The 27,725-nt window shown below is 39.6% G+C and overlaps 1 protein-coding gene across 1 annotated transcript; it reads left to right on the forward strand.

Moving 5' to 3' along the window:
* Positions 1-1,230: 1,230 nt before the first annotated feature.
* On the forward strand, positions 1,231-27,718 carry LOC104607516 (putative serine protease EDA2). Its single transcript, XM_010273173.2, has 12 exons — positions 1,231-1,665; positions 3,047-3,172; positions 3,291-3,446; positions 3,998-4,180; positions 8,101-8,217; positions 8,840-8,893; positions 8,987-9,058; positions 22,690-22,895; positions 23,169-23,263; positions 24,133-24,213; positions 26,004-26,087; positions 27,093-27,718. Exons 1-12 carry the CDS (start codon positions 1,513-1,515, stop codon positions 27,206-27,208), a joined length of 1,443 nt encoding a protein of 480 aa, XP_010271475.1. The 5' UTR covers positions 1,231-1,512; the 3' UTR covers positions 27,209-27,718.
* The last annotated feature ends 7 nt before the right edge of the window (positions 27,719-27,725 follow it).

Here is a 27,725-nt window from a genome sequence, read left to right on the forward strand (position 1 = left end):
AAATATATTCTATAGATTTAGATTCAGTCTTTAAATAATGTTTTTCTCTCTCGCACAGTTCACACAGTCCATCCACATAGATGTCCCATGGCTGTTACACATTTTACATTCATAGGAATTCCTAGTTTCCTACTGGTACTATGCGCCCACGACACATCTCCCAATGACAAGTTCGGAACTTCGGATGTATGCGACGCGCCAATGTAAAATCCACTTATAGCATATTGCGGGTGCTTTACACTGACTTCACAGAGCCACCGTCTATCGCAGGTGCCTTCTGTCTAATTATTCCGGACTTCTTTTAATCTGTACCGGATGCTAATATGGTGCAGTACATGATTTGTCTGGCCCTACATATCCAACACCACATGCACATTGTTTTCTTATAATACCAATTTTGCCCCCATTCAAAACACCGCTTTTTTCTTCTCCCGACTTTCAGTCGAAACCCTAGATTTATCATCCTGATATCTATGTATGAACACGATAACTATCACAATAATCGTCACCGAAATTAATACGGAACTTTTGAATTACAGCACCATTACGACAAAGCAGAACTGAGTCCATAAAATTCATAAATTTGATCTTCGTAGAAATCTAGATTGGGAATCATAGACATTCTTTACGGGGAGAAGGAGAGAATATGTTGAATAACAGAATCAGGTAATTCACTAATTCGATCGCAGTTCTCCCTCTAGTTTCCCAATGCTTCCATAAATTGCTGATTTTTCTACAAAATCTCAAGCTGATAAAAAAAAAAAAAATAGTAAAACAGAATTAAGAGCCTGGTTGAGGCGGAGAGCCGGAGATCAGTCCGTCTTTCAAACTAAATGTATATAATTTGTCTAGTTGAGGCGGAGATCGATTACTGCAGAATCAATTCACGTATGAACCCGAGAACCATCTTCTACAAATCTCTGTTTTATTGTGTTTTGTAAAACTGAAAATTTTCCCTGTAAAAAAATAATTAGCAAATTATCAAAAAAATTTCTTTTACAAAAAATAGAAAAATAAAAAAGTAAAGAGAAAGAAATGGAGATGTGCCACTGGTTATAATGGATGAATACGAATACCACTCTTCTCTGCAGAAACCACTGGTTTGGGCTGTGGTTTACGGAATAAACATGATTTGTCAGAACACATATGTTGCTTCATTGTGCCACTGGTTACCGGCATCCCACTGGTTATATAATGGATAAATATGGAGATGTGCCCGGCCCCATACTCAGGCTCTCGAAGATTATTAGAGCCTAAAAGAGTATCGATTTCATGCCAGTTATCTGTTGGGATGCCTAAATCTCCGATCACAAAATGAGAGAATTTAAGGAGAACTGGAGGGGCGCGTTTTTAAAATTTAATGAACAGTCAAGGGCATTTTTGTCTTTTTATTTCTTTCTGTCAACCTTGACGTTAAATGTTTCGATGAGAGGGTATATATAAGTAAGGGCATCCTATAAACCCTTTTTCATAAATGCATTTTAGACGAGGGAAGACGTGAAGGAAGAAGAAATGGAGATGAGGGCTTACGTAGTTGTTCAGCTATTGTTCATTATCTCCCACGTTGTCGTGGAATCTCGAAGGTTCGAGATCACAAATGGCAGTTCGTACCTGACTCAGAAAGAACTCTGGTTCAATCAGACGCTCGATCACTTCTCTCCACTTGTAAGTTTTTCTCTCACGTTTTTCCAATTCGTCTTCCTATCTCCCCTCCTCAAATTGGCTCCTAATTTGTTTTCGACAACTTTCATTTGTAGACGAATTGGTTTCCTGAATATTTACATTATTAATTCATACTGTATCTTGCTTAAGCATCTGTAAACGATCAGAAAAAAATCACGTGAAAAACAAACAAATTGATTATGTTCTTCAAGTTACCTTTCGGCAGGCATTAAACAAACAGCTCCGTAGTTTGCAAAGTTGAATTACTACTATGACCAATTCACATACCTGAACTAACGATGCTATGAATCGAAGTGTTGAAAGTATTTTTAATTACTTAAGAAATAGGCGTGCTCTAACAGGATCTCCACCCTATGACTATGAGAAAGATGCCTGCGTACTCCTTTGGCACTAAAACGGCAGGTTCCTGATAATTGACAAAGAGCCTAATATATCTGATCAAGAGTGACATATTGAGAATTAAGATATTCTTTGTGTTTGAAAGAATAGGGTTTTATCTGATAAAAGATTTCCTCTGTATTCATTGTCTTGCTGCTGCGTATGGAAGCCTGGGTTCCATAAAGTGATCTTCCTATGTTTTTACGTTTTTCCTGCTCATATGTAACTACAGCTTCACGAGATTTGCACTCTGAGAAATCACAGACAAGGACTTTTATACATGTCTTTTGCATGTCATAATATCACATTCAATTCTTTCGGAGTCTTGAAATGAGGAGGGTGCTATTTCTTATTTTTATTTTTATTTAGCTGCAGATTTATTGCAAAGTGATGTTGCGGGTATACAATTGATTTATTAATGTTTGATGTACTAATGCTAACATCATAATGTCTTGGAAACCAGATTGTGAAGTATGGCATCAAGCCAGTGTACTGGTGCATACGAGTTCACAAGATTGTTGTCCAAGATCCAATGGCAATGAGTTTCATCTTGGAGACTTAAGATAGCAGAAAACTTGGTTGTACTATCTACTTTTTGCAAAATTGATTTTTCTCACTTTTTCCAGGCCTTTCACAATTAATCTGTTCAAAGAATGCAATGCATCAGACTTTTGGATTAACCTGGTTGATTTGTGCACAAAAAACTCGTAGTTGTCTCACAAGTCTTACATCATGACAGAAATCTATATTCCATTGTTAAATTTCTAGCTTATGGATAGTTCAAAATGCTAATTGGAAAAAGAAATCTTAAACAGATCTTTTCTGACCTTTTCATCTACTATTTTGGTAAATTTGGTATTCCTTTATGATCTCATTTTGGTCAAATACATGTTTGTAGTGCTTTTTTATTCTCTCAAGGATGGTTGAGTCTCTGTTAAAATGTATGATGTGCTCATAGTCCTGATGGCTGCACTCAAATTTTCAGGACCATCGTCAATTTGGGCAGCGCTACTATGAATTCCTTGACTACTTTCGGGTTCCTGATGGACCCATATTTTTAAAAATATGTGGTGAATCCTCGTGCAATGGAATTCCTAATGACTATACCAATGTAAGTCATAAAATTACTTTGGCATCTCTACTGCAATATTATGTATTTCTCTGAAACATTTTGTTTTCCATAACTAGTGTAGCAATTTTATATTTACAAGCCTTGTAACATCAAACAGGTTTTAGCAAAGAAGTTTGGTGCTGCTTTGGTTTCTCTTGAGCATCGTTATTATGGGAAGAGTTCCCCTTTTAACTTGTTGACAACAGAAAATCTAAGATATCTTTCTTCAAAGCAAGCTCTTTTTGATTTGGCTACTTTTCGTCAGTATTATCAGGTAAGGATGATATAGTTTTCTACATGTCTTTCTTCAAGCAAGCTCTTTTCGAGTTAGCTACTTTTTGACTGCACATTCTACTACCACATATCTATGTATATTTAATTATTTCTATTTAAACAATACAGCAGATCTAACAGTGGTTGGATTTGAAGCCAAAATTAAGCATTTCATTCACATTGAAATATGGTGAGAAATACAAGCAAACTCAGTATGATACCAGTAAGAGTGTGATACTGTTTTTGTCTTTAAAGGAGAGCTTATCCATAATCTTTGGAAACAGATATGTGATGATTGTAGCAGTCTATTCATTTGGATATGTTGCACTTTGATGCATGCTATTCCATTTTTTCCTCATCAAGAGATATGAATTTGATACAAATTGTTTAAAATTCTTTCTTTAAGCGGCTTTGCTTTCTTGTTGTACCACTCCATTTATATATTTATTAAAAAGAAGTGGCTCTTTTCTTTATATTTCATTCCCCTTCTATTTCTTGTTCCCATTCTTAATTTATCATTTCTTAAATGACTCAGTAATAATTATCCTGCAGGAATCTTTGAATTCAAAGCTGAATCGATCAAATGTTGAAAACCCTTGGTTTGTTTTCGGTGTTTCTTACTCTGGAGCACTTAGTGCATGGTTCCGTTTAAAGTTCCCTCATCTAACATGTGGAAGTCTTGCAAGTTCTGCAGTTGTTCTTGCTGTTTACAACTTTACTAATTTTGACAAACAGGTACTTTGGAAAAATATCTTTCCTGCCTATTAATTAGACATGCGTCAATAATTTGATTTATGACATCCAACTTTTCAAATAATATTACATTTTGACTCCTAAATGTTTCCTTTAGTTTAGTTGCATCATGGTTGTTAAAGTATTATAAGGCAAGTGTTCACAAGGTTGTGAGGGGCCATAAAAGTGCTTGCCTCAATGAGGCAACCTATATATATGGAAATGGGTTTACTAGTTGGTTCATTTAGTGATGCTCCTTAAATGACCTCACTAAATAACCCAAGAATCTTTTTTTATCAATAAATAATGCAAGAATCTTCTGGAAGGGAAATTTGTTTGGAACCCAAAAGGACTCCCTATACCTATATTGGTGGAACAAATTTTGGCCCAAATTATGTTGCTACAAGTTCAAAGTAAACCCTTTTCTATGTGCAGGTTTGTATTAAAAACTATAACTTTTATTGGCTAATTAGCTAATATTCATTCTTTTTTTTTTGAGCAAAGGTAAAGTATCATTGTATTGATGTAAGGTCCTTTGTACAAAGAGAAGATGTAAACATCAAAAACAGAAGGACCTCAAAAAAAGTACATCCTCAAAAAATTAGCTAATATTCATTTAGAAAACTAGCAATATAAAGTGGGTTGTAGGGCTGATTTAATCTGGATGTTAAGCATGTGGCCAATCCACAGAGTCCCCTAACCAGTGGATATTTTGGATCTGCCTCATCATCCATCATATACAGAAACTATTTTTTGGTAAAAAGATGAACATTTTCATTAATCAAGCTGAGGGCTATTGGCCATTAGAACAAGCAGACTGACACACCATTTTCCTTTGGAACACATCTTACTGGCTAGGAAATGGGCAACTTCATTGATGTCTCTCTTAACATGGACGAGTTTAATCCCTGAGAAATTGTGCTGCTTGGCCAAAATATTAGAATAGACAGACCAGATCTCACTAGGTAGATAGATAGATTTGTCACTTAAATGCTTTAATAAAGCCTCACAATCTGAAGCAATAATGATCTCACTTTTACACTCCTTTGCTGCTAGATACAAACCAATGAGCAATGCCTTTGCTTCTGAAAACAGTGGTGATCTGGGCAGATCATCTTCTAATGATGCAGCTAAAAACCTATTGTCTTCATCAAAAAGAATAGCTACATAGCTAGCATAATCAATATTGTTACATGCACTGTCCACAAAAACCTTGGCAAAACGCACATGGGAGGCACCTGGACAATGAACATCAGCTTCATTTCTCAACCGAGGTGACTGAATGAGTCTGCATGGATCCACCTGATTTGACAGAACTGAAGTCAGTGTTTTAGAAGCACAAGGGCTTCGAGGCAGGCTCCTTTTTGAAGCAAGGTGCAAATTTTAAAAAATAAAAAATACAAAAACCATTAAAAATAATATTAATTAAAAAATATGCAAAGCTAAATTTTAAAAGAAACCACATTTTTTAAGAAGTCCATTGGCTCAAATTAAAACACATAAACATAACATATAAAACATATTTAAAGAAAAAACATAGAAACAAAAATAGCATCTAGAACAGTTTTAAACACTTAAACATTCAAGCATGTGGAATTTTCAAATCTTTGTTTTTCTCCAACTGCATTACTTCAAGTGGTTATTGTGATGTTAAACATATTGTATTCTTAATTCGATGAGCTGCCTCTATACCAAGCCCTTGATGCAAGCCCAAACAAGTCCATGCCAAGGGCAGAGGGTCTTAAATTCTTAACCTGTATATAAGAATATTGGTTTTTATAGTTTCAATTGTTGTTCTTATCTTTTGAGAAAATATCTTATATTAAGAAGGATGAGAGACCACTAGCAAAAAGGAGGGTTCTTTGAAGCCAAGGAAGAGCAGTTAGATTTATTGGTGGGAGTTCTCAGTTGGTTTGAAATAGTGATGGGTCTATTTTATCAAAAAAAAAAAAAGGAAATAGTGATGGGTGACATGGGTCTAAAAGTAAATTGGAACAAGTGGTGTTTGATCGTGGGTAATGTGGTTAATATAGAGGCCTTGGCGGAGAGGTTAGCTTGTTATGTGAGGTTCATACCAACAAAATATTTGGGTCTCCCTTTAGGAGCTAAATACACTTCGGTGCTGATCTGGGAACCGGTTTTAGAACAGTTGGAAAAGAAATTGGCTTCTTGGAAAGCTAAATATGTCATTGGGGGGTAGAATTACCCTTTTAAAGAGCTCCCTGTCCAATCTTCCTGCTTTCTATCTTTCCTTATTTCCAATACCAAGGAAAGTGGCACAAAGAATTGAGAAACTGCAGAGGGACTTCCTGTGGAAAGGGTGGGAGGAAGATAGGAAGAATATTCACTTGGTGAACTGGGATAAGGTGTGCTCTCTGAAAGAAAAAGGAGGTTTGGGTATCAAGTGGATGAGGATTTTCAAACAAGGCTCTTCTTGGGAAGTGGATCTGGGGATTTGGAATGGAGAGAACAATTGGTGGAGGAGTATAATTGCAGCTAAATATAACACAGACAGAGGAGACTGGATTACCATTTCTTCTTTCCCCTCCTTAGGTTGCTCCTTATGGAGGAAAATAATGAACATTCATCCTAGTTTTAGCAGAGTTTTAAGTCCTAAACTAGGGAAGGGTGACAGGCTGGCATTTTGGAAAGACCCTTGGTGTGAAAATACCCCTCTATCAGATTTATTCCCTCAGTTATTTCAGCTAGCTGACCTCCAAGCAGTGGTTGCAGACTGTTTTGAGGTATTTGGTAATTCTGTAGTATGGTGCCCTTTATTTAGAAGGCATTTTCAGGATTGGGAAATTGCAAGCCTAGCCGAGCTACTTGAGCTGATCTCCCCCCAGCCCCTGGATCTTCTCAAAGAAGTTAGTTGGATCTGGACCTGGAGTACAGATGGCCTTTTCTCAGTCAAGTAATTTGTCAGTCACCTGTCGGAAAGAAACATGGAAGGCATGGCTGCTTCCAGAATTTGGAACCCGGCCCCTCCCTCAAAATTCAATGCCCTGGTGTGGGCAACAGCTTTAGACAGGTGTTTAACCAAAGCCCATCTATCTATGAGAGGGATTTAACTCCAGGATCAGAGATGTGTGATGTGTGGTCAAGATGTGGAAGGCAACAGCCATCTGTTTCTTCACTGCTCTATTTCTACTAGCATTTGGAATCATCATCTATCTGCACTGGGTCTTGCTTGGGTTATGCCAGCCTCAGTGAAGGAGATGTTGTGGAGCTGGGTGTTACAGGGGCTGTTAAAGCTTGCTTCTGCTGTGTGGGTGTCCATTCCGGCTGCAGTAATCAGTACCATTTGGGCAGAAAAGAACAAAAGGCTTTTTCATACATCTACAAGGACCCAGAGGACATTATATCCATTTCATTTGGAAAGCTGATTTCTTGGGTCTCGGCATCAAAGGGGATTCAGGCCTCTCAGTTGGGGGCTAGGCTGAATTCTAGGAACTTATGGCATTTGTAATATTGCTTTGATTTGGCTGCTCCCCTACCAAGGTGTTCTCCTTGGGGGGGGGGGTCCCTTTGTACTATTATTTCTGTCTCAATAAAATTTACCTTACCTTTTCTCAAAAAAAAAAAAAAACAGGAGGGTTCTTGGAGGAAACCATACTTACATGATCATATATTGAGTGTAACACCTAGGGGCTGATCAGGAAACCATAGAAGAAAAAGTTTATATTGCAAGATCATTACAACATTTCATGTGTGTACACATTGGGAGAAAAACAAAAAATTATTCTAAATGATTTTTTTTTGCTAATGTCAGTAGGGAAATTTGAACAATAGTGATGGAGTTTCATTTGCTAAAGGCCACTCTTCATGCTCCTACTGCATTTTAGGTTTTAGTGACTTCTTTTTTTTTGGTATAGATTTTATGGACTTATGAGATCTGTATCTGCTATGGGTTTCATATGTAGATTGGTGTGTCAGCTGGTGCTGAATGTAAAGAAGCATTACAAGAAATCACGAAACTTGTTGAAGAAAAGCTTGTATCAGATGGAAAAACAGTGAAGACCTTGTTTGATGCAGCTGAGGTATGCATTTTTGCTTCCTTGTAAATATTAATTTTCATATAACCAAAAGCATGAATTGTGGAGTGTGTTCTAATATGTTATCCCTTCCTACCAATATAATATGAAGATGCCATATTATTTATGCATCTCCTCAATTTTCTTTTCTTAAACATGATTACAGAGTCTGATTATAAGTTTTAACATATTAAGCATTCACCCACTTATTTGGACACACATACATTATAATTATGTAATGTAATTTTTTAATTAGATGTTCAAAACAAATATATGCAATGCCCATCTATCATTTAATAATGCAGCATAGAATTCCAGTACACTATTGTGTTTTGAATTTATCATGTTTCTTCATTAGTGCATTTATTTTCTGGCTGTTGTTTCCTTCCTTCTTAACCAAGTCCTATATCTCAAAGTTCTGTGGTCAGACAGACCCAACTCCTAGATGTACCTGTTCTCAGCACTGATAAAATAAACCAAAATATATGTGTACATTTATGCATGTACTAGTTAACAAGACACTGTTAGCTACATATGCAGTTGTCAACCCTTTCTCTAATACTCTATCGTGGATCTTTTTATTTACAAACTTTGATCATTTTTGTGGATATTTCATTTATGGATGCAGCTTAACAATGATGCTGATTTTCTATATTTCCTGGCAGATGCTGCAGTTGTAGCGGTAATGTAATCCAACAATTGATACAACTAAATTTTTGTTATTTGATACTTATTATTTCAAATAAGTTTATTAACACGTTTTTAAAATTTGCAGTTTCAATATGGGAATCCCGATTTACTATGTTCTCCTCTTGTCAAAGCAAGGAAAGATGGAAAGGATTTGGTGGTATGCAGACCTCTGTTGACTACCATTCAATAGTCTAATATTAGTGAGCTTCTTCCTTAGGAAAATACATAGTTTAAAGGCTATGATGGAGCATACTGTTAAGTTGTTTTTGTGCCCTCTGCTATGTGACGGGTCCATTTATAACTCATCCAGAACAAACTATCTTGTGTATTTCAACACCATGATTCTTGATGTGGTTAAGTGGTGTGCACTTAGTTTTTGCTGGTGCAAGTCATAATTGTCAAGGTGATTGTTGGGACCCAAATACCTTCCCTTAACCCAACACAGGGAGTGGAGCAGGCCACTACCCATCAGCAGTACTCAAGGAAGCAGAAAGGACAGGCGATAGAGCCTCAGAATTAGTTACACACAAAGAGGGTGATTCTGTCGACAGAAGATATTCCCTCCATGATATTTCCCAGAGTTTGTTATCAGTTAGTTATTCTGCCAATCAGAGGATATTCCCTCTATGATTACACCTGTAGGCCAGATATATAAGGCCCTACTCTTTTAAAGAAGGAATGAATGAATATCCCCTGTTTTTCTCTTTCACTGCATCCCTCTTTTCCTACCTTCCCTTCTCTTCTTCCTCCCCATTTTCTGTTTCAGGAGGTTAAGCCACCCTTGAAGGGGCTTCCGAGGTGAGCGGTATCTCACCAAGTTGGTACCAGAGCAAGGTTGTAGACCAGCTATGCCGCAGACAAGATCCTCTACCATGGAAGACAGAGTCGACCAACTTGAGATTGGATTCCACCAAGTACTGGACGAACTCAGGGATCTCAAGGTGGTCATCTCTAACCTCGCCTCCCAACAGCAGTCCGGCGTGACCAGTCAGCCAATAGGGGTCGACGCCTCTGTTTCCAGAAGCCAGGGAACTGGGGGTTACCCCGCCGGAAAGGTTACTAAAATCAATTTTCCCAACTATTTCAGTGGAGATCCCATTCCTTGGATCTTCAGAACAGAGAGATTCTTCGAGTACCATGAAACCCCTGCACACCAGCGCGTCGCCATCGCCTCCATTCACCTTGAAGGAGACGCTATTCTCTGGCTTCAGTGGTATCGACAAACCCATCCTCAGGTAGCTTGGGCGGAGTTCACGGAAGCTCTGTGCATCCGTTTTGGGCCGACGACGTTCGTGGATTATGACGAACTTCTCACTCGATTAAAACAGACGGGGACAGTAGCAGACTACCGGCTCGAGTTCGAAAGAATGGCGACCAGAGTACACGGATGGCCGGAGAAGGCCTTGGTTGGGTGTTTTGTGGGAGGTCTCAGAGAAGACATCCGCCTAGAAGTGAGAGCTCTTCGACCAGCGACAGTCATGGCGGCGGTGGGCATGGCTCGCTTGCAAGAAGAGAAGATTGATAGCATGTGCAGGACTAGCAAGCCATCCTATCCGAATGTGAGGGCTCTCCAACGGGCCGAACAACAACCCAAAAACAAGTTGGGGATCCTTAGAAGCCCATTTTGCCCAGGCCCATTGTGCCTTTCAAGTGCCTCTCGTGGGCTGAGATGCAAGCCCAGTGCGAGAAGGGCCTCTGTTACAACTGTGATGATAAGTTTGGGTCGGGCCATAAGTGCCGGGTCCAGCGAGTATTTCTCCTTCAAACAGAGGGAGAACCGGAGGGGACAGAACCAGAGTACCTCGAATACTGTGAGCTGATATCAGGCGAACCAGAACCGGTTGGAGCCGAGATCTCTCTACACGCTCTCATGGGCCTCAACCCTCTTCAGTCCATGCGAGTAGAAGGAAGATTGGGTGGCCGATCTGTGATGGTTTTGATTGACAGTGGCTCTACTTTGAATTTCATCACTTGCCATTTGGCAAAGCAACTAGGTATGACTATACACCCCACTCCTCTCTTTTCAATGCATGTGGCTAATGGGAATCAGATGTTATGTGATGGTGTATGTAAGAAGGAAAGGATCCTCGTACAGGGCCATAATTTCCTGGTAGATCTCCACCCATTGGAATTCTCGGGGGCTGATATCATTTTGGGAATCCATTGGTTATGTGGCCTAGGTTCTGCACTGTGTGATTGGGCCAGAATGACAATGGATTTTTGCCAAAATGGACAGACCTGCCATTTGCAAGGGGTGCGGCCCTCTAGTCCCCGAGGTGATACCTTAGCCTCTATAATACGGGCCTCCAAGGATACTGGACAGCCCTTGTTTATGCATTTAGGCATTCGGCCCACAGTTCCAATTTTAAACAATCAGGACTGTGACCAACCTACTGAAGCCCAACACCAGAGCCTAAGATCGATCCTCGATCAGTTTGGTGACATATTCAAGGAACCAAACTAGTTACCTCCACCCCGGGCCCATGACCATCAGATACCCCTCTTACCCGAATCCAAACCAGCCAATGTGAGGCCATATAGATACCCTTATTTCCAAAAGCTGGAAACTGAGAAGGCAGTAAAAGAGCTATTGGACAAGGGGCATATACAGACCAGCACCAGCCCGTTTTCATCCCCCGTACTCCTAGTGAAGAAGAAAGATGGTAGTTGGCGGTTTTGCGTAGATTACCGGGCCCTGGATCAGATTACAGTGAAGGACAAGTTCCCAATACCTCTCATTGACGAACTGCTGGATGAGTTAGGGGAAGCACAAGTGTTCTCCAAATTGGACATGCGGTCCGGGTATCATCAGATCCAGGTTCACCAGGCTGATATCCACAAGACAGCCTTTAGGACCCACGATGGCCACTATGAGTTTCTGGTTATGCCGTTTGGTCTTACCAACGCCCCCTCCACCTTTCAGGCCCTCGTGAATGACATCTTCAGGCCTTTCTTAAGGCAATTTATTCTGGTATTTTTCGATGACATCTTGGTTTACAGCAAGGATTGGGGCACCCATATGAAACATCTCAAACTTACCCTCACAATTCTGAGAGAGCACCAGTTGCATGCCAAATTGGCAAAGTGCTCCTTTGGACAAACACAGATTCGGTACTTAGGCCATGTGGTTGCTGCAGGCCAGGTCATGGCAGACCCATAAAAGATAGGTGCCATCCAAAATTGGCCCAAGCCCACCACTGTAAAGGCTTTAAGGGGTTTTCTTGGGCTTACCAGTTATTATAGGCGCTTCATTAAGGGGTATGGGCTTATGGCCGCCCCTCTAACATGCCTATTAAAGAAGGATTCGTTTGGGTGGGCTGATGATGCCCAACGGGCCTTTGAAGACTTGAAGACAACAGTTTCTAGCCCTCCAGTCCTCACTCTTCTGGATTTCTCTCAACTCTTTGAGATAGAGTGTTATGCATCGGGTGTCGGAGTGGGGGCCGTTCTGATGCAGAAGGGGCAACCCATTGCTTATTTCAGCAAAGCTCTCTCAGTAGCCCACCAAAATCAGTCCACCTATGTTAAGGAAATGATGGTCGTGGTAATGGCAGTACGGAAATGGCGTGCATACCTATTGGGACGCCAATTTATCATCAGGACAGACCAAAGAAGTTTGAAGTACATAGCAGAACAAAGGGTGCACACCCCGGAGCAGCAAAAATGGCTTAGTAAACTAATGGGATTCGACTACCACATCGAGTATAAACCTGGGCCTGCCAACAAAGTAGCTGATGCCTTATCGCGGGTAGAAGAGCTAACCCAACTAACCTGCTCTCAGCCCAGTTTTCCCTTATTTGAAGCTATACGGCAAGAAGCCAGATCTGATCCACAGCTGCAAGACATCAGGGAAAGGTGGAAAAGTGACCCTTCTCAGGTTTCGGGTTACCAAATTGTGGGGCTTGATCTTTTCTTCAAGGGTAGGTTTGTGGTTGCTTCAAATTCCACCCACAAAACTGAACTGCTAAGGTTGTTTCATGATTCCGCATTGGGAGGACATTCAGGGGTGCTACGGACCCTAAAAAGACTCAGCAGCCACTACCATTGGGTAGGAATGCGCAAGGATGTGTTGCACTATGTATCAGAATGCCCAACTTGCCAACAGCAGAAATACTCCTCACAGTCACCCGCGGGCCTTCTACAACCCCTCAAGATTCCAGAGCAAGTGTGGAAAGACCTCTCCATGGATTTCATCACAGGACTCCCTCGTTCTGCAGGAAAAGAGGTCATCATGGTAGTGGTTGACCGCCTCACCAAGTATAGCCATTTCTCTGCTTTGCCTCACCCTTACACTGCAGCGATGGTGGCCGACATTTTCATACGAGACGTGGCGAAACTGCATGGAACACCAAGATCCATTGTCTCGGACCGTGACCCTGCCTTTCTACGTTCATTTTGGAAGGAGTACTTCAGATTGCAAGGAACCTGACTACACCCATCCACCAGCTATCACCCGCAAACTGATGGATAGACTGAAGTCATTAATCGAATGCTTAGAAGCCTACCTTAGATGCTTCATAGGGGAGAAGCCTAGACAATGGGCTCACTGGCTTCCGTGGGCAGAATACTGGTACAACTCAACTTATCAGTCAGCTGCAGGGATGACACCTTTCAAGGCCCTATATGGCAGAGAACCCCCTCCCATATTACCCTATGAATATGGGTCGTCCAAGGTGGCAGAAGTAGAGACTCGCCTACTGGAAAGAGACGAGATTCTTAGACTGCTCAAGGCCAATTTGACAAAGGCCCAGCAACGAATGAAGATCAGCTATGACTCTCACCACCGCCCATTAGAGTTTCAGGTGGGTGATTTTGTCTACCTTAAGCTCCAACCTTACCGCCAGGTCTCAGTGGTAAGACGGGCTTGGCACAAGCTAGCTCCCAGGTATTATGGGCTCTACAAGGTGTTTGAAAGAGTGGGCCTTGTTGCTTACAGATTGGACCTCCCTACTACCTCGAAACTTCATCTAGTGTTTCACATCTCTCTTCTCAAGAAGGCTGTGGGAAATCATACTCCTACCTCATCTAGCTTACCCCAATTCACTGAAGAAGGGGACATTTACACAGAGCCCATCAAAATTGTGGATTTTCGATGGGTCCGACGAGGTGGGCAGGTTGTACCAGAAGCCAAGGTAGAATGGGCCGGGCTGCCCCCAGAAGACGCCACTTAGGAACCTTATCTAAGGCTGAATGAGAGGTTCCCGAACCTAGACCTTGAGGGCAAGGTCAATGCTAAGGAGGGAGGAATTGTTGGGACCCAAATACCTTCCCCTAACCCAACACAGGGAGTGGAGCAAGCCACTACCCATCAGCAGTACTCAAGGAAGCAGAAAGGATAGGCGACAGAGCCTCAGGGACAGGCGACAGAGCCTCAGAATTAGTTACACACAGAGAGGGTGATTCTGTCGACAGAAGATATTCCCTCCATGATATTTCCCAGAGTTTGTTATCAGTTAGTTATTCTGCCAATCAGAGGATATTCCCTCTATGATTACACCTGTAGGCCAGATATATAAGGCCCTACTCTTTTAAAGAAGGAATGAATGAATATCCCCTGTTTTTCTCTTTCACTGCATCCCTCTTTTCCTACCTTCCCTTCTCTTCTTCCTCCCCATTTTCTGTTTCAGGAGGTTAAGCCACCCTCGAAGGGGCTTCCGAGGTGAGCGGTATCTCACCAGGTGATGCCTAGGCAACAAGGCATTTTCTGAGGGGTGCCTTACTGTCATTAGGGACGACCATGGACAGGGCCAGGCTGGGATATTGGATTGCATCATTAAATATAAAGGATAGTATATAAATATTATAATATATAATATATGTAAAATTGAAAATGCTCTAGGGTAATCTCAGCTAGGTCAATGAAGGTCATCAGCTGGAATGTGAGGGGTTTGGGAAGTGCTACAAAGAGAAGGCTGATTAGGGAGTTGTTGAAGAAAGAGAAACCAGACTTAGTTTTGATCCAGGAGTCCAAAATTCAGGAGGTAGATAGGAAGTGGATAAGTATTTGGGGAGAGAAAGACATTCAGTGGAGTTATGCTCCAGCTTGGGGTGCCTCTGGAGGAATAATAACAGCTTGGAAGGAGGAAATGTTCAGGTGTGGTGAAGAGTTAGTTGGGAGATTCTCAGTTTCAGTCAAGTTGAAGAACACCCAGGATGGATTTGAATGGGTCCTCACCAATGTATATGGTCCAAACTCTTATAGGGAAAGAAATGTAATGTGGGAAGAATTAGCAGATATTAGAGGCTTGTGGGAGGGACCATGGTGTCTAGGAGGAGACTTTAATATAATCAGGTTTGTGGAGGAATCAAATGGTGGAAGACAAAGGGTTACCTCAAGAATGAGGAGATTTAACAGCTTATTGAGGATCATGGGTTAAGGGACATCCCGTTAGGTCAATCTTGCTTTACTTGGTCTAATCTTCAAGTTAACCCTATATGCTCTAGACTGGACAAATTCTTGGTGTCTCTTGACTGGGAAGAACATTGTCTGAATTTGATGGGAAAAACATTGCGTCAAGTTACTTCAGATCACTGGCCAATTTGCTTGTTTCAAAGGTCCAATTCCCTTTAGATTTGAGAATATGTGGCTTACCCATCTGGAATTCAAGAAAAGGTTAAGGAGTGGTGGGTTACCCACATACCACAACCCATGTGGGAAGGTCAGAAATTTCTGAAGGAATTGCAGATCTTGAAGGGAGAAATTAAAGAATGGAACAGAATCAAGTTTGGGAGATTGGAAGAGAAAAACACCAGTATTATTTTGCAAATTGAGGAGATTGATAAGGAGATGCAAGGTGGTGTAGAGAAGATGGTCTCTAAGAAAGGAGCTTGAGATTACCTTATTGAGAGAGGAGATCAGCTGGAAGCAAAAATCAAGGGAGAGATGGATTAAGGAAGGGGACAGAAACACAAAATATTTCCATGCTTTAGCTAATGGTAGAAAAAGGAAGAGCTCAATATCATCTTTAGTGGTGGGTTGGGGGGGGGGTGCCTTTGCAGATCATTTCAGATCAATTTATCATAGGCCAATCAATGAGAGATGGTCTTTGGATGGGCTTGAATGGGATTGTCTGGAAGAAAATCAAGTGGAGATGTTGGAAAAAAGGTTTGAGGAGGTTGAAATTAAGGAAGTAGTGTTCTCTATGGATAGATCTAAGGCTCCTAGGCCTGATGGATTCACAATCGCTTTTTATCAAGATTGCTGGGAGGTAATTAAAGATGATCTTATTAAAGTTTTTAGTGAGTTCCACATTAGGGGAGTAATCAGCCCTGGAATGAATTCAGCCTTCTTAGCCTTGATTTCAAAGAAGAAAGATGCAACTCATCTAGGGGATTTCAGACCTTAAGCCTTGTTACTAGTATCTATAAGATAATTGCCAAGGTGCTTTCTTTGAGGCTTAAGAAGGTCCTCCCCCCTCTCATTTCCCAATTCCAAGGGGCTTTTATATAGGATAGACAGATTGTTGATTAGGTTCTAATTGCAAATGAATGTATGGAGGCTCAAAAAAGGTTAAGGAAGAAAGGAATATCATTAAAATTGGACTTGGAGAAAGCTTATGATTTAGTGGATTGGGATTTCTTGATCAATGTTGTGAGGAGTGGAGATGTGGCTTTGGGGATTTATGGTGTAAATGGATCAGAGGTTGCTTACAAACAAGCCACTTTTTTGTTATAGTCAATGGGTCGGCAATTGATTTCATTGAAGGGCTTAGAGGTCTTAGACAAGGTGATCCACTCTCTCCATTTCTGTTCACTTTGATAGCTGAGGTCTTAAGTAAGATAATCTCTAAGGCTAACTCTATGGAGCTGGTTAAGGGCTGGGTAATTGGAAGAAATAGAGTTCTAGTCTTCCACTTACAATTTGCAGATGATATCTTGATTTTTTGTGATGGGGAAGGTAGAGAAGGGATAGTAAACTTGAAGCTAGTAGTGAAGCTCTTTGAAAGGATCTCTAACTTGAAAATCAATTGGTCTAAAAGCGAGAGAAATGGCAGATTCTTTGGGTTGTGAGAAAGGAGATTGGCCTCTGTGTTATTTAGGACTACCCCTTGGTGGCAACCCTAGAGCTAGTAGTTTTTGGACCCCAGTAGTGGAGAGATTTGAGAAGAGGCTAGCAAGCTGGAAAAGGAATCATATTTCGTTGGGAGGGAGAATAACATTGATCAAATCCACTTTAGCAAATCTCCTAGTGTACTTCATGTCAGTTTTTAGAATGCCCCAAGCAATAGTAATAAGGATTGAAAAGATTATGAGAGATTTCCTTTGGGAGCCTGGGGAGGGGTAGAAAGATCACCTGATTAGCTGGGATAAGGTGGTAAAGTTGAAGGAGGAAGGGGGGTTGGGTATTGGAAATGTTAGGTTGAAAATTTTGGCATTATTGAGTAAATGGCTTTGGAGATTCCCAAAAGAAAATTAGAGGTTATGGAGTAAGGTTATCTCAAGTATCCATGGACTGTCAAACAATGGGTGGGATGTGGGCTGCTTGCGTAGAGCTACTTTGGCTGCTCCTTGGAAGGCTATCCATGACATTCTTCCAGTGTTCCTTACTCATATAAGGTATGATTTGGCTTTGGGTCAGAGAATAAGGTTCTGGGAGGATATCTGGATTGGGGAATCCCCCTTATCTGATATTTTTCCATCTCTTTTTGAGTTTTCTAGTTTTAAAGGAAAGCCGGTGTGTCATTTTATCAGCTCACCCTCTTCCCAATCAAGCTTGAATTGGAATCTGGGCTTTACTAGAAATCTTAGAGAATCGGAAATTCCCAGTGTTTCTGCTTTGCTTAGCATGTTGAATTCAGTGATCTTAGGGGATGGTGGTTCAGATTCCAGAGTGTGGGCACTTAATCATTCTGGTGCTTATTCTTGCAAATCCTTTTTAAACTCTCATGTTGCTACCTCCCAGTCTCAGTCTTTCCCTATTAAGGAAGTGTGGTCTCAGCCTATTCCTCCAAAGGTCAATGCTCTTTGTTGGGAAGTGTTCCACGGTTCTATTAATACATGTGATATGCTCCAGAGAAATAGACCAAACTGGTGCTCCTTATGTAAGTTGCATGGTGAGACTGCTTTTTCATCTTCTAATCTCCTGTCCTTTTGCTATCTCTATTTGGGAGTTTTTTCGTCTCTTTTTGGTTGCAGGTGGCTCTCTCCTGATAATTTGGAAGGATTATTTAACTCTAAATCTTTTTAGTTGCTCTAAAAGAAGAGGCAGGACTTTGGGGAGATGCACTAGAGCAGCAGTGATATGGACAATTTGGGAAGAAAGGAACTTAAGAATCTTTGAAGACAAAGAAAGGAACAAGGAAGCTGTGCTAGGCATTATGATCTTAAGGGTGGCACATTGGGTGAAAACCTTAAGGCTTTTTGCAGTCTTTAAAGTTGAATTTTTTAGCTCGTGGGGATCAATTGCTCACTCATCATCTAGAAGGCAAAAAATAACTGAGGTTTGGTCACCTCCATGTGCTGGATGGAAGAAATTAAATTTTGATGGCAGCTGCATGGGCAAAATCCTGGACCTTTGGGTATTGGTGGGGTCATCAGGGAGGAAAGTGGAAATATTGTAGCTATGTTTTCGGGACCTATTCAGCATGGAGATGTGGTGAGATCAGAACTGTTGGCAGCTGTGTATAGGGTGGTTAGGGATCAACAGATTGATTATTGAAGGTGATTCCAAAATTGTTGTGGACTGGATGAAAAAGGGGGAAGGAGTAATATGGCAGTTAAAGAATGAATTCAGGCGTTTCAAGCAGGTTTCTAAAGATATGATAATCCAAGTGAAGTGGATTAGAAGATCTGCAAACAGTGTGTCAGATGGGCTAGCTAAATGTGGAATTCAGAGACGGTCCGTGTTTTGGGCTGTTTTGTAAATATCGAAAGTGGTTTTGGGCTTAATCTTTGCCCACAACTCCTTATTGTACTCCTTTTTATAATTAATAATAAATTTTTCTTGTGTTGCTGATAAAAAAAATTGAAAATGCTCTGCATTCATTTCACTGGTTTGCCTCAAGAAGAGAATGGAGACAGAAGGATCTTCAGGGATTGACGAAGATGGAAGATGAAACAACAGAGATTCCTCCACCTTGAGGGTTATTCCATGAAGACTTCAACAACTTTTATCTACCATCACCTGCTCTGCTATCTCCTTTTCTTGTTTTTTCTAACCCTAAATCCTAACCCTAACCCAAACTCTCCCCTCCTCCCATCCCTCTTCATGGCTATCTCTCCCTAGCTTCCTATCTCCTCCACCACTACATTCCCTCCAAGACCCTGATTGGAACTTCGACTCTCCCTGTGATTTCTTCTCTGGAAACCCCTTCAAACCTTCTTTCTGCTCCAAATCTTGCAACATCTACACCTCCGCCAACAAACCCTTAAATTCTCTTTATGTTCATTCAGTTCCCCATTGTTGCAGAGAGGGCTTATGCGGTGGCAAAACTGAAAAATAGATGGAGGAGGGATCTGGCAGGAGAGACTTGTGTCTCAGTGTGGTGCTTTTGGCGAAGTGTCAAAATGAGGAATTCAAAGGACACTGTAATTGTGTTTCATGGCCAGAACATGGGGCTTCCACAATGGTGATGTGACTGATGGGGGTTTTAATCAAAGAGTGGTGAAATACCGTATACGTGAAATACATGCTTTTGTTAAAATAATGCAAAGTGCCAACCAGCTGGTTGGTAAGGTCTCCTGCTGGTCGTAGCAGAGAGTTGGGATCGAGTCCTGCCTGCACCTGGTTGGGGGATGGGCTACCCCCCGTTGTGTAGCCCTTCAAAAGAAATCAAAAGAAAATGCTTTTGTTAAAATAATATATGCTGTGTGTAATATTTATAATTTTTGTATATAAAATATAACATGTATATATAATATTTTATTATACATTGCAGTCCACGCAGGGCCTAAGCACAAAAACCTGGGCTCACACCCAGAAATTTGCAGGCTGAGCTGGGGCAGGTTTCCGGGCTGGGCTAAGAATGATCACCCCTGTCATGTCTTTTTGGCATAGACAGTTGGCAGTTGGCACCTCACAGAACTTTATCATAATTGTGTACAATGTTGTATTTTGTTTGTGTTCTATGATAAATTAAATCGTATACTACAACAGATCAAAAAAGTAAATCACGTATATGTATATGCTGCGTGTGTATTATGTTGTTTGTTGCTTGATTGGATTCAATTTTCTGTTACTTAGCTTAATGGTTTTGATTTTGGTTACATGAAATTCAATAATTTTAAATTGGCCTTTTTATTTTGCTGACTTGGATTATATTTTGTATGAAATATTTAAATTTATTATTAACAGTGATAGTCCCTTGTGAAATTAAATGATATTACATGCTTTATATGCAATGTTCATTACAATTAGCTTTCTTTTAGTAATTGTCAGAAGAAAACAATAAGAAATTGAAAATATGGGACATATTAACATGGTTCATACCCAATAAGTTGTAGGTCTTTTCTTGTCCAAAAAAGAAAGGAAAATAAAAGAAAAAACTGCCTAACTGGTGCCTAGTAGGCACCTTGGTGCCCACTTAAGCATAGCAAGGTGGTACCCTATCACCTATTACCTAAGTGCATATGCCAATATGCATATACATAATTATTGTTCAGGGTCTTAATCAGTGTGGAACTACCAAAACTATCCTGATCCAATTATAGTTACCCAATTATAATTGGGACACTAATGCATACCCGGATTCTAATACAATTGGGTGGGTTTGGCTCTGGTCTGCCCGGCCCATTGACAGCTTTAATGCTGGCAAGACATGCCTTTCAGCCACAGCACCAAAAAGAATGCTATATTTGTTATCTTGTTCTTATTCTTGAGTAGTCAGATCCAAATTATATTAAAGAGATGAGAAAGCCCTTGCAGAAAGGAGTATAGGATGGACATCAAAGCAAAAGGTCAGTCCATCTGAAACTGTACAAAATTTTCAGTGTACATGCTCCATGTCAATGAAAGCCACAATACATTTCATCTTGGTTAACCATAACCCAGCTAACCTGTCAGAAATCTCATCTTGATCCCTAGAAATTTATCTGAAAACATGATTACAAAATCTCAAAATAAATTCTTATCTTATTCTGTATGAAGGACAATCACCAAAGGCTATTTCAAACCCTTGTTCTATCTAATGACATTTGTAGAATTGCCTTCAATCAAAGAAGGGAAGGGAGATGCTGAGGACAGCATACCAAGGGTCAAATAGAAGAGCCCATCAACTCAGCCTTTGCCAAATCCACCTCCCAGATAGGCCCCAATAAAGGCCAGATTATGCTTCCATCTCTATCTTCTATTACCCCACCAATTCCTGAAAGGCCCAGGCTACCCAATGATCTGCCATCAAACGTTTTAGTCTTTTAGACAGAAACAGTCCCTCATTAAATTACTCTGTGACATAATGATGGGTCCCTGATTTCATGGAAATCTATTTCAACCAATATCCATGATGCCACTAGGAAGATGACTCTCCGTGAGGATCTTTTGTGATGTAAACTCATTCAGAAAGGTCCTTTTTGTTTCTTTCTAAATTATATTCTCCAGAAAAATTCTACCCCTTGTTCCCAGTCCTTGGGATCTCCAAAGTTGCATCAGTTGTGCCTTTCCTATGGGTGGTTCCATTCTAGATGATTGGGCTCTGCTCTTTAAATGTAAAATACATGCATATGGGCTTATATGTGTATAGCCAAGTCTTGTCCTTTGTAGAAAGTTGCTACCACCCAATATCCAATATTTTCCATGTTAACATCTTTTATCTATAAAAGAATGACAGCAACCCGAGCATGTGGGCTCACAACCACATTATAACTTATAAGAGAGATCGAGAACATAGCAATTTAGCAAAGGAGTTGGGGGCAGCTTTTAGACGGGTAAAGTGTACAGCGAATGGGATTGCTGATTATTTGGCTAAACCAAGGGGTGTGCAGGGAACAACTCTTTTTCACAGATTTGTAATTGGGTTCATTCAATTGATAATGGGGGCTGAGCTCATTCGTAATAACAATGTTGTGCAATATGTTTTAATTGAAATTAATGAAATGAACTTTTACTGTTAAAAACACATTTTCTCTATAAAAGGAAAAGAAAAGGAAAAAAATCTATGTTTACATCATATCATCATCATCATCTAAGCCTTATCCCAACTGTATGGGTCAGCTACATGAATTGTGTTTTGCCATTCTGTTCTATTTAGTGTCATATCCATTGTGAAATTATGAATCTATATTTACATCATATAATTATGTGAAATTGCATTTACTTTTCCTACTTTTTTGGTTTAAAACACTGATTTTCTTTGTATTGTTTTTATGTGCAAGGGGTGGTAAAGATTACCCTGTTAAAATATTATGAACTTTCCAACATTTTGTTATACTCTTAAAATTCAGGAGGGAGTAAAAAATTTATAGTGTTGGACTTAAGAATAGATTTATCACAAGAATTAGGTGCTCTTCTTTTTCAATAAATTTCAATAGATATGGTGAAGCTTCCATGGGAATCTGGTGCTATAATCTATTATCCACCAATCTAGCTATTAAATTCCGGTGAACAAGATTTGTTATAGATATTCCTTTTATATTTCCCCTCTATCCAAGCCTATTTTATAATATAAAATGGGCATTATTATCAAACCTAGGATGTGCGCAATATCTGTCCATAAGATTATTGAGCTGTTGCATTTTGTTTTTGTTCATTTATTTACAAAATCAGTAGGCTTTTTACTCTTCTTCTGATCTTTTCCCTAAGAAACTAGTGTTATGCTTCTAGTGGTATTTAAACTTTATTAACTTTTTATACAGGATGAATATGCCAACTATGTGAAAGATTATTTCATTGGAAAATTCGGAGCTGATGTTCAAACATACAATCAGAAATACTTGAAGAATACTGCACTCAGTGAAGGCAGTAGTGATCGATTGTGGTGGTTTCAGGTTTGCACTGAGGTTGCTTATTTCCAGGTAGCACCCTCAAATGATAGCATTCGCTCTTCAAAGGTAGATGAAAGGTAAATATTTGCTTAGCTCATTTTTTGGTAAACTCTTAGCTTATTTTGAGTCCTCTACTGCCATATTAGCTTATTTTTCATGATTTCAAATAAGCAACATGTAAAGAGGGAATACTGCAATTATTTAGTATTTCCTTAGAAGAACAATTCTACTTTATTTTTTTTCCCTATGTCATTAAAATGTTAAGAAACAACAATTCACCATATATAGAATTTGATTTTGCTAATATTTGATACATATCCTAACATGCAAATTTTGTTCATATTTTGTAGATATCACTTAGATCTTTGCAAGAATGTTTTTGGAGAAGGCATCTTTCCAGATGTGGACATGACAAACATATACTATGGAGGCACAGATATTGCTGGTACACATTTTAACCCCTTTAGCTTCTCTGGTTCCACATTTATCCACCTGTCTTTTGTTCTCAAGTTAGCTGGCATAGATTGGTATCATTTTTTTTTGTTATATAATTGTTAAATTATGGTTTCTGATTGTACCATATCCATGCTATGAAAATCTTTATGATGTATGTAGAGAGGGATTTTCCAAACATCACTTGTCTGACCAAATGTGAACATTACCTTGTGAATTTACATCACTTGGGGGTGGTTACATGGATCCAAATTTACAATCAGTGGAGGTAGATGTGTTGTTCTTTGAAGGATGAAACTTCTTTGTGGTGGCATGGAAGCTATGCCAAAAATAGTGGAAATTGCTATTTTTTTAACATTTTGGTGGCTGAGACATGAAGTCATCTTAATATCCTAGTGCCATACTATTATTTAATATACACCATTAACATCCCGCTATTGTGTATGAAATGTTTTAAATTAATCATTTATTGTTGTATTTATAATCAAATAGTGGCGATGCCCTTGTTAGTTCTGTTTCAAGAAGTCTGTTTCCCCATGTTCATTTTCGAAAATAGGCAATTGGTACTGTTAAATGCTATCATCGAACTTCTGCTATATTGAAGATTAATTTATCCCATGCATCATTGGGCCAAAAAAAAGTTTATCCCACATTATATTCAGACTTTTGTATCTAGCCAATTTTTTTAATCGCCATTGCTTTTATATATTTGTTGATATACGTGGATGGGGATGAAAGTTTGCTAGTAAAATTTCTAGTTATGAATGTGGGGTTTGTCGTGATTTGAAGAAAATCGTCCTTAATTATCTTTCATTCATACATCACTTGTTTTAAGATGTTTTCTTTTGCACAAATTCACAGGTTCAAAGATTATTTTCACAAATGGCTCACAGGATCCCTGGCGACATGCATCCAAACAGACACCATCACCAGATAGTGAAAGTGAGTTTCAAATTTGTTGAGGAAATTTGATTTAATATGGTGGCATTGAATATCATATATAGAAATAGAAACCAGGAGGCTTTTTCATGATCTGGAAGAAGCTGATCTAACCATATGAATTTTACTGACAGAAATGAGTTCCAACTTTGCTAATAATAAAGAAAAAGAGTTCTAACTTCTAACTTATCAACCTATCCTGGCCTGACTGATTAAGAGTCAATTTAGATGGGCCAACATTACAAGGTTGACTAAGACCATTTTCATTACTAGTCATAGTAGGTATGGTGCACTTGACGTATTTTTTTTTTAACTGTTGCAATCACCTTAAACTGTAGATCTGGTCCATCTGCCCTTTTGGTTTCCATTTTTTAGCTCTCTCAATATCACATTATTCTATTGTGCATTTATCACCTTTATGAATTATATCCTAGCTAGTGTAGATCTATACTTGTGTCAATTACCAATGGAGGCTTTAAGAATAAGAGAAATTCATCCCTTTTCCTATTCATGAGGTTTGGTGCAGACCAATCACTCCTAGGGTTGGTAGTTTTTGCTGGAAAGCCTTTCTGGAAAGATTCAACACTGGTGATCTGCTCCAAAAGAAGAGATCCAATACTTGTTTGCCCCCTCATTGGTGTGTTCTTTGTAAAGCTGATGGGGAGACAGGTTTTCACCTACTGGTGTCTTGCCAATATGCAATGTCTATTTGGGAATGGGCTTTTTCCCTATTTGGGTGTAGTTGGAACCCTCCATCAAACATGCAAAATCTGTTTTCTCCTTTTTTCATGTGGCACATGAAAAGGGGCAAGATTATGTGGAGAGATCTGAGGGCTGCAGTTTGCTGGTCCTTATCGGAAGAATGAAATGCTAGGATTTTCTCACAAGTTGAGAAAAGCGTTGATGAGTTGAGGGCTTTGATCCTTATAAGGGTGGTACAGTGGATGAAATCATTAGAGCTATTCACAAATTATACAGTGGATGACCTGTTGAGGAACTGGGGTGCGATTGCTAGCAGTACCCAGACCAAAACAGTGATGAATGTGTCGTGGACTCCCCCCCTGTTGGTTTCATAATACTAAACTTTGATGGGAGGTGCAAAGGGAATCCTAGACAATCGGGGGTTGGGGGTGTCTTCAGGGATGAAAATGGGGTTGTTTCTACCATGTTCTCAGGCCCAATGAAGTGAATCCAGAAAGCCAGGGAGATGAATATCAGAAAACTTGTAATTGAAGGGGACTCGGAGGTGGTGGTTGGGTGGTTAAATAAAGACTATAGCGGCTTATGGAATTACAACAATATGAGGAGGAAATTTAGATGGTTGGCTCGAGGAATGGGGGTTAAAATTAGCTGGGTTAAAAGATCAGCTAATTCTTTTGCTGATGGGTTAGCTAAACAAGGGGTGGAGAGGGAGTCAATGTTTTGGGCACAATTGTAATTATTTTTTTGTTTCTTCTTATCTTTCTTTTTTTCCTTCTTTTGGGGCTCAAGGTATAGCTGGAAAATAAGAAAGTTTGTCTTCCTCTTTGTAATTATCATTGAAAAGTTTTAATGAAATTAATGAAGTGTGTTATTGATAAAATAAAAAGAATAAGAGAAATTCATGGTCATTCATGTAATAGCTACACAACAAATCAAATCTATTGAACTTAAATGATTGAGCATAGTGTTATTCTGTTCATTTGCAAAAGAGTTTATGTTTTATATGATAAAGATTAGTCTAATTTAGATTTTGCTTTAGTTTGGTTTCTATCCTTGTTTTATTACTAAAACTCTATTTTAAAAATGTCTAGTGCCTTCATACATAATTTCATGTCATAATTGTGGCCATGGAACTGATCTGAGAGGATGTCCACAATCGCCACTAAGTCCTGAAGGTATGGCTCACATTCATGTCTAATTTTACTATTACATATGAGGCCTTAATTTGACACCCCTAAAGAATAAGAAGCTTGAAAGCTATTCTATCCAAATTGGGAAATCTAATGCCCCACATGGTATACTAGAGGATAATCTAGAAATGTCATCATCAGTACATGAAGCAGATGAGACATGCAAGGGAGTGAAGCCAATATTGGTAGTCCAGAATCTCTCTTAAGGTGGGGGTGTGGGTGTCAACTGACCAGTTTTGGATTGGATCCCATCCAAACCAAAATCAATTTGGATGGGACCAACAATACATATTGAATTGGACCAGTCCAGACTTAATGGTCCAAAGTATTTATTGGATTGGATTGGACCTGGTCCATCCATAATGAATTTATATTGAATTGGGTTGGATTCAGCCAATATCTGGTCCATTGATAGAATTAATCTAAATTAAAACAAATTTGAATAGATTGGATAGTCCAAACATTGAATTGGACCGGTCCAAAATATTCATTGGATTGGATTGGACCTGGTCCATTTGTAATGGACTCACATTGGACTGGATCGGATTGGACCAAATCCAGTCCAATTGACAGCCTTAGTTGGGGGCACACAGTAAAGAGGAACATCTATGTCAAACCACTTATTGCATTTATGACCTTGTTAGACCATTTGGACTACTAGAAGGTGCTATGTTTTTCTACTATGTTGTACTGGAGTTGGCTCTTCTGGGCGAGTCCGGATCTCCTGCCCACAAGAATTCTGCCCGCGTCTACCCACATAACATGGCAGCCACACATGGGGAACATCTCATCCTCCTACGTAGTATTATGTACCGGGAGATGTTCCCAATGCATGGAGGTAGTGTGTTGTGGGTAGACGTGGGCAGGAGATCCGGAGTCCTGGGTGGCACAATACTAGATTTTTCATGGATGGTAAATGGCAGTTTATTCTCTCGTCAATTATCTGAAATAGGTATGATGTTTTACATTTCTGGATCTGGTTCTTTGTAGGTAATGCCCAAAATTGTGCCTCTCCTGATGCAGTGCACAAAGTTAGACAACAGATAATAGATAACATGGACTTGTGGCTCTCTGAGTGCCAAGACACAGGTAGAACTTTTATCTGATTCATCCATGGAGGAATGTGGAAGCTCTGGCTCTTAAACCGACCTTTTCTTACTAGTTATCAGCAGATAAATCCTTATAATTCATCTTCGTATGTACACTAATCGTGATTATATTGTAAATAGAAATTATCTTTATAGATCCTCTTTTTACTTGTGCTGTGTTTGTTTCTGTAAAATGGATGCAAAATTTCTCCTACTGAAATAATTCAGCTATTATTTCTGCCCCCCTTTACAGCATAAATTTTAGCTTTCCACCCCTTATTTGTTTTGATGCAAGTGCAAGGAAAGCAAAGTTTTCTTCGTGATAGGGGCAAAATATAGATCAAATATTTCAGCCTGAAAAATTTTGTAATCATTTTATGTTGAAACAAACGGAGCCTTGATCTCTGCTTGGAATGCCTTTCCCATCTGAAGCCTTGTGTAAAGGTTCTTGATGTAGAAATAACAGAGCCTTCCTCTTGTTCGAAAAAAAGCCTTCCTCTTATGATCAATAAAGCAAGCATTTCAATATTCAATA

This window comes from Nelumbo nucifera, chromosome 5, assembly GCF_055504915.1.
Source record: "Nelumbo nucifera cultivar China Antique chromosome 5, China Antique-T2T, whole genome shotgun sequence".
In the NCBI taxonomy this organism is placed as follows: domain Eukaryota; kingdom Viridiplantae; phylum Streptophyta; class Magnoliopsida; order Proteales; family Nelumbonaceae; genus Nelumbo; species Nelumbo nucifera.

Bases quoted from the DNA above. Each gene is read 5' to 3' on its own strand.
- LOC104607516 (XM_010273173.2), top strand. From the start codon at position 1,513: ATGGAGATGAGGGCTTACGTAGTTGTTCAGCTATTGTTCATTATCTCC. The intron at 8,218-8,839 runs GTATGCATTTTT...TTATGGATGCAG, and splicing joins CCTTGTTTGATGCAGCTGAG to CTTAACAATGATGCTGATTT. The intron at 22,896-23,168 runs GTAAATATTTGC...CATATTTTGTAG, and splicing joins TCTTCAAAGGTAGATGAAAG to ATATCACTTAGATCTTTGCA.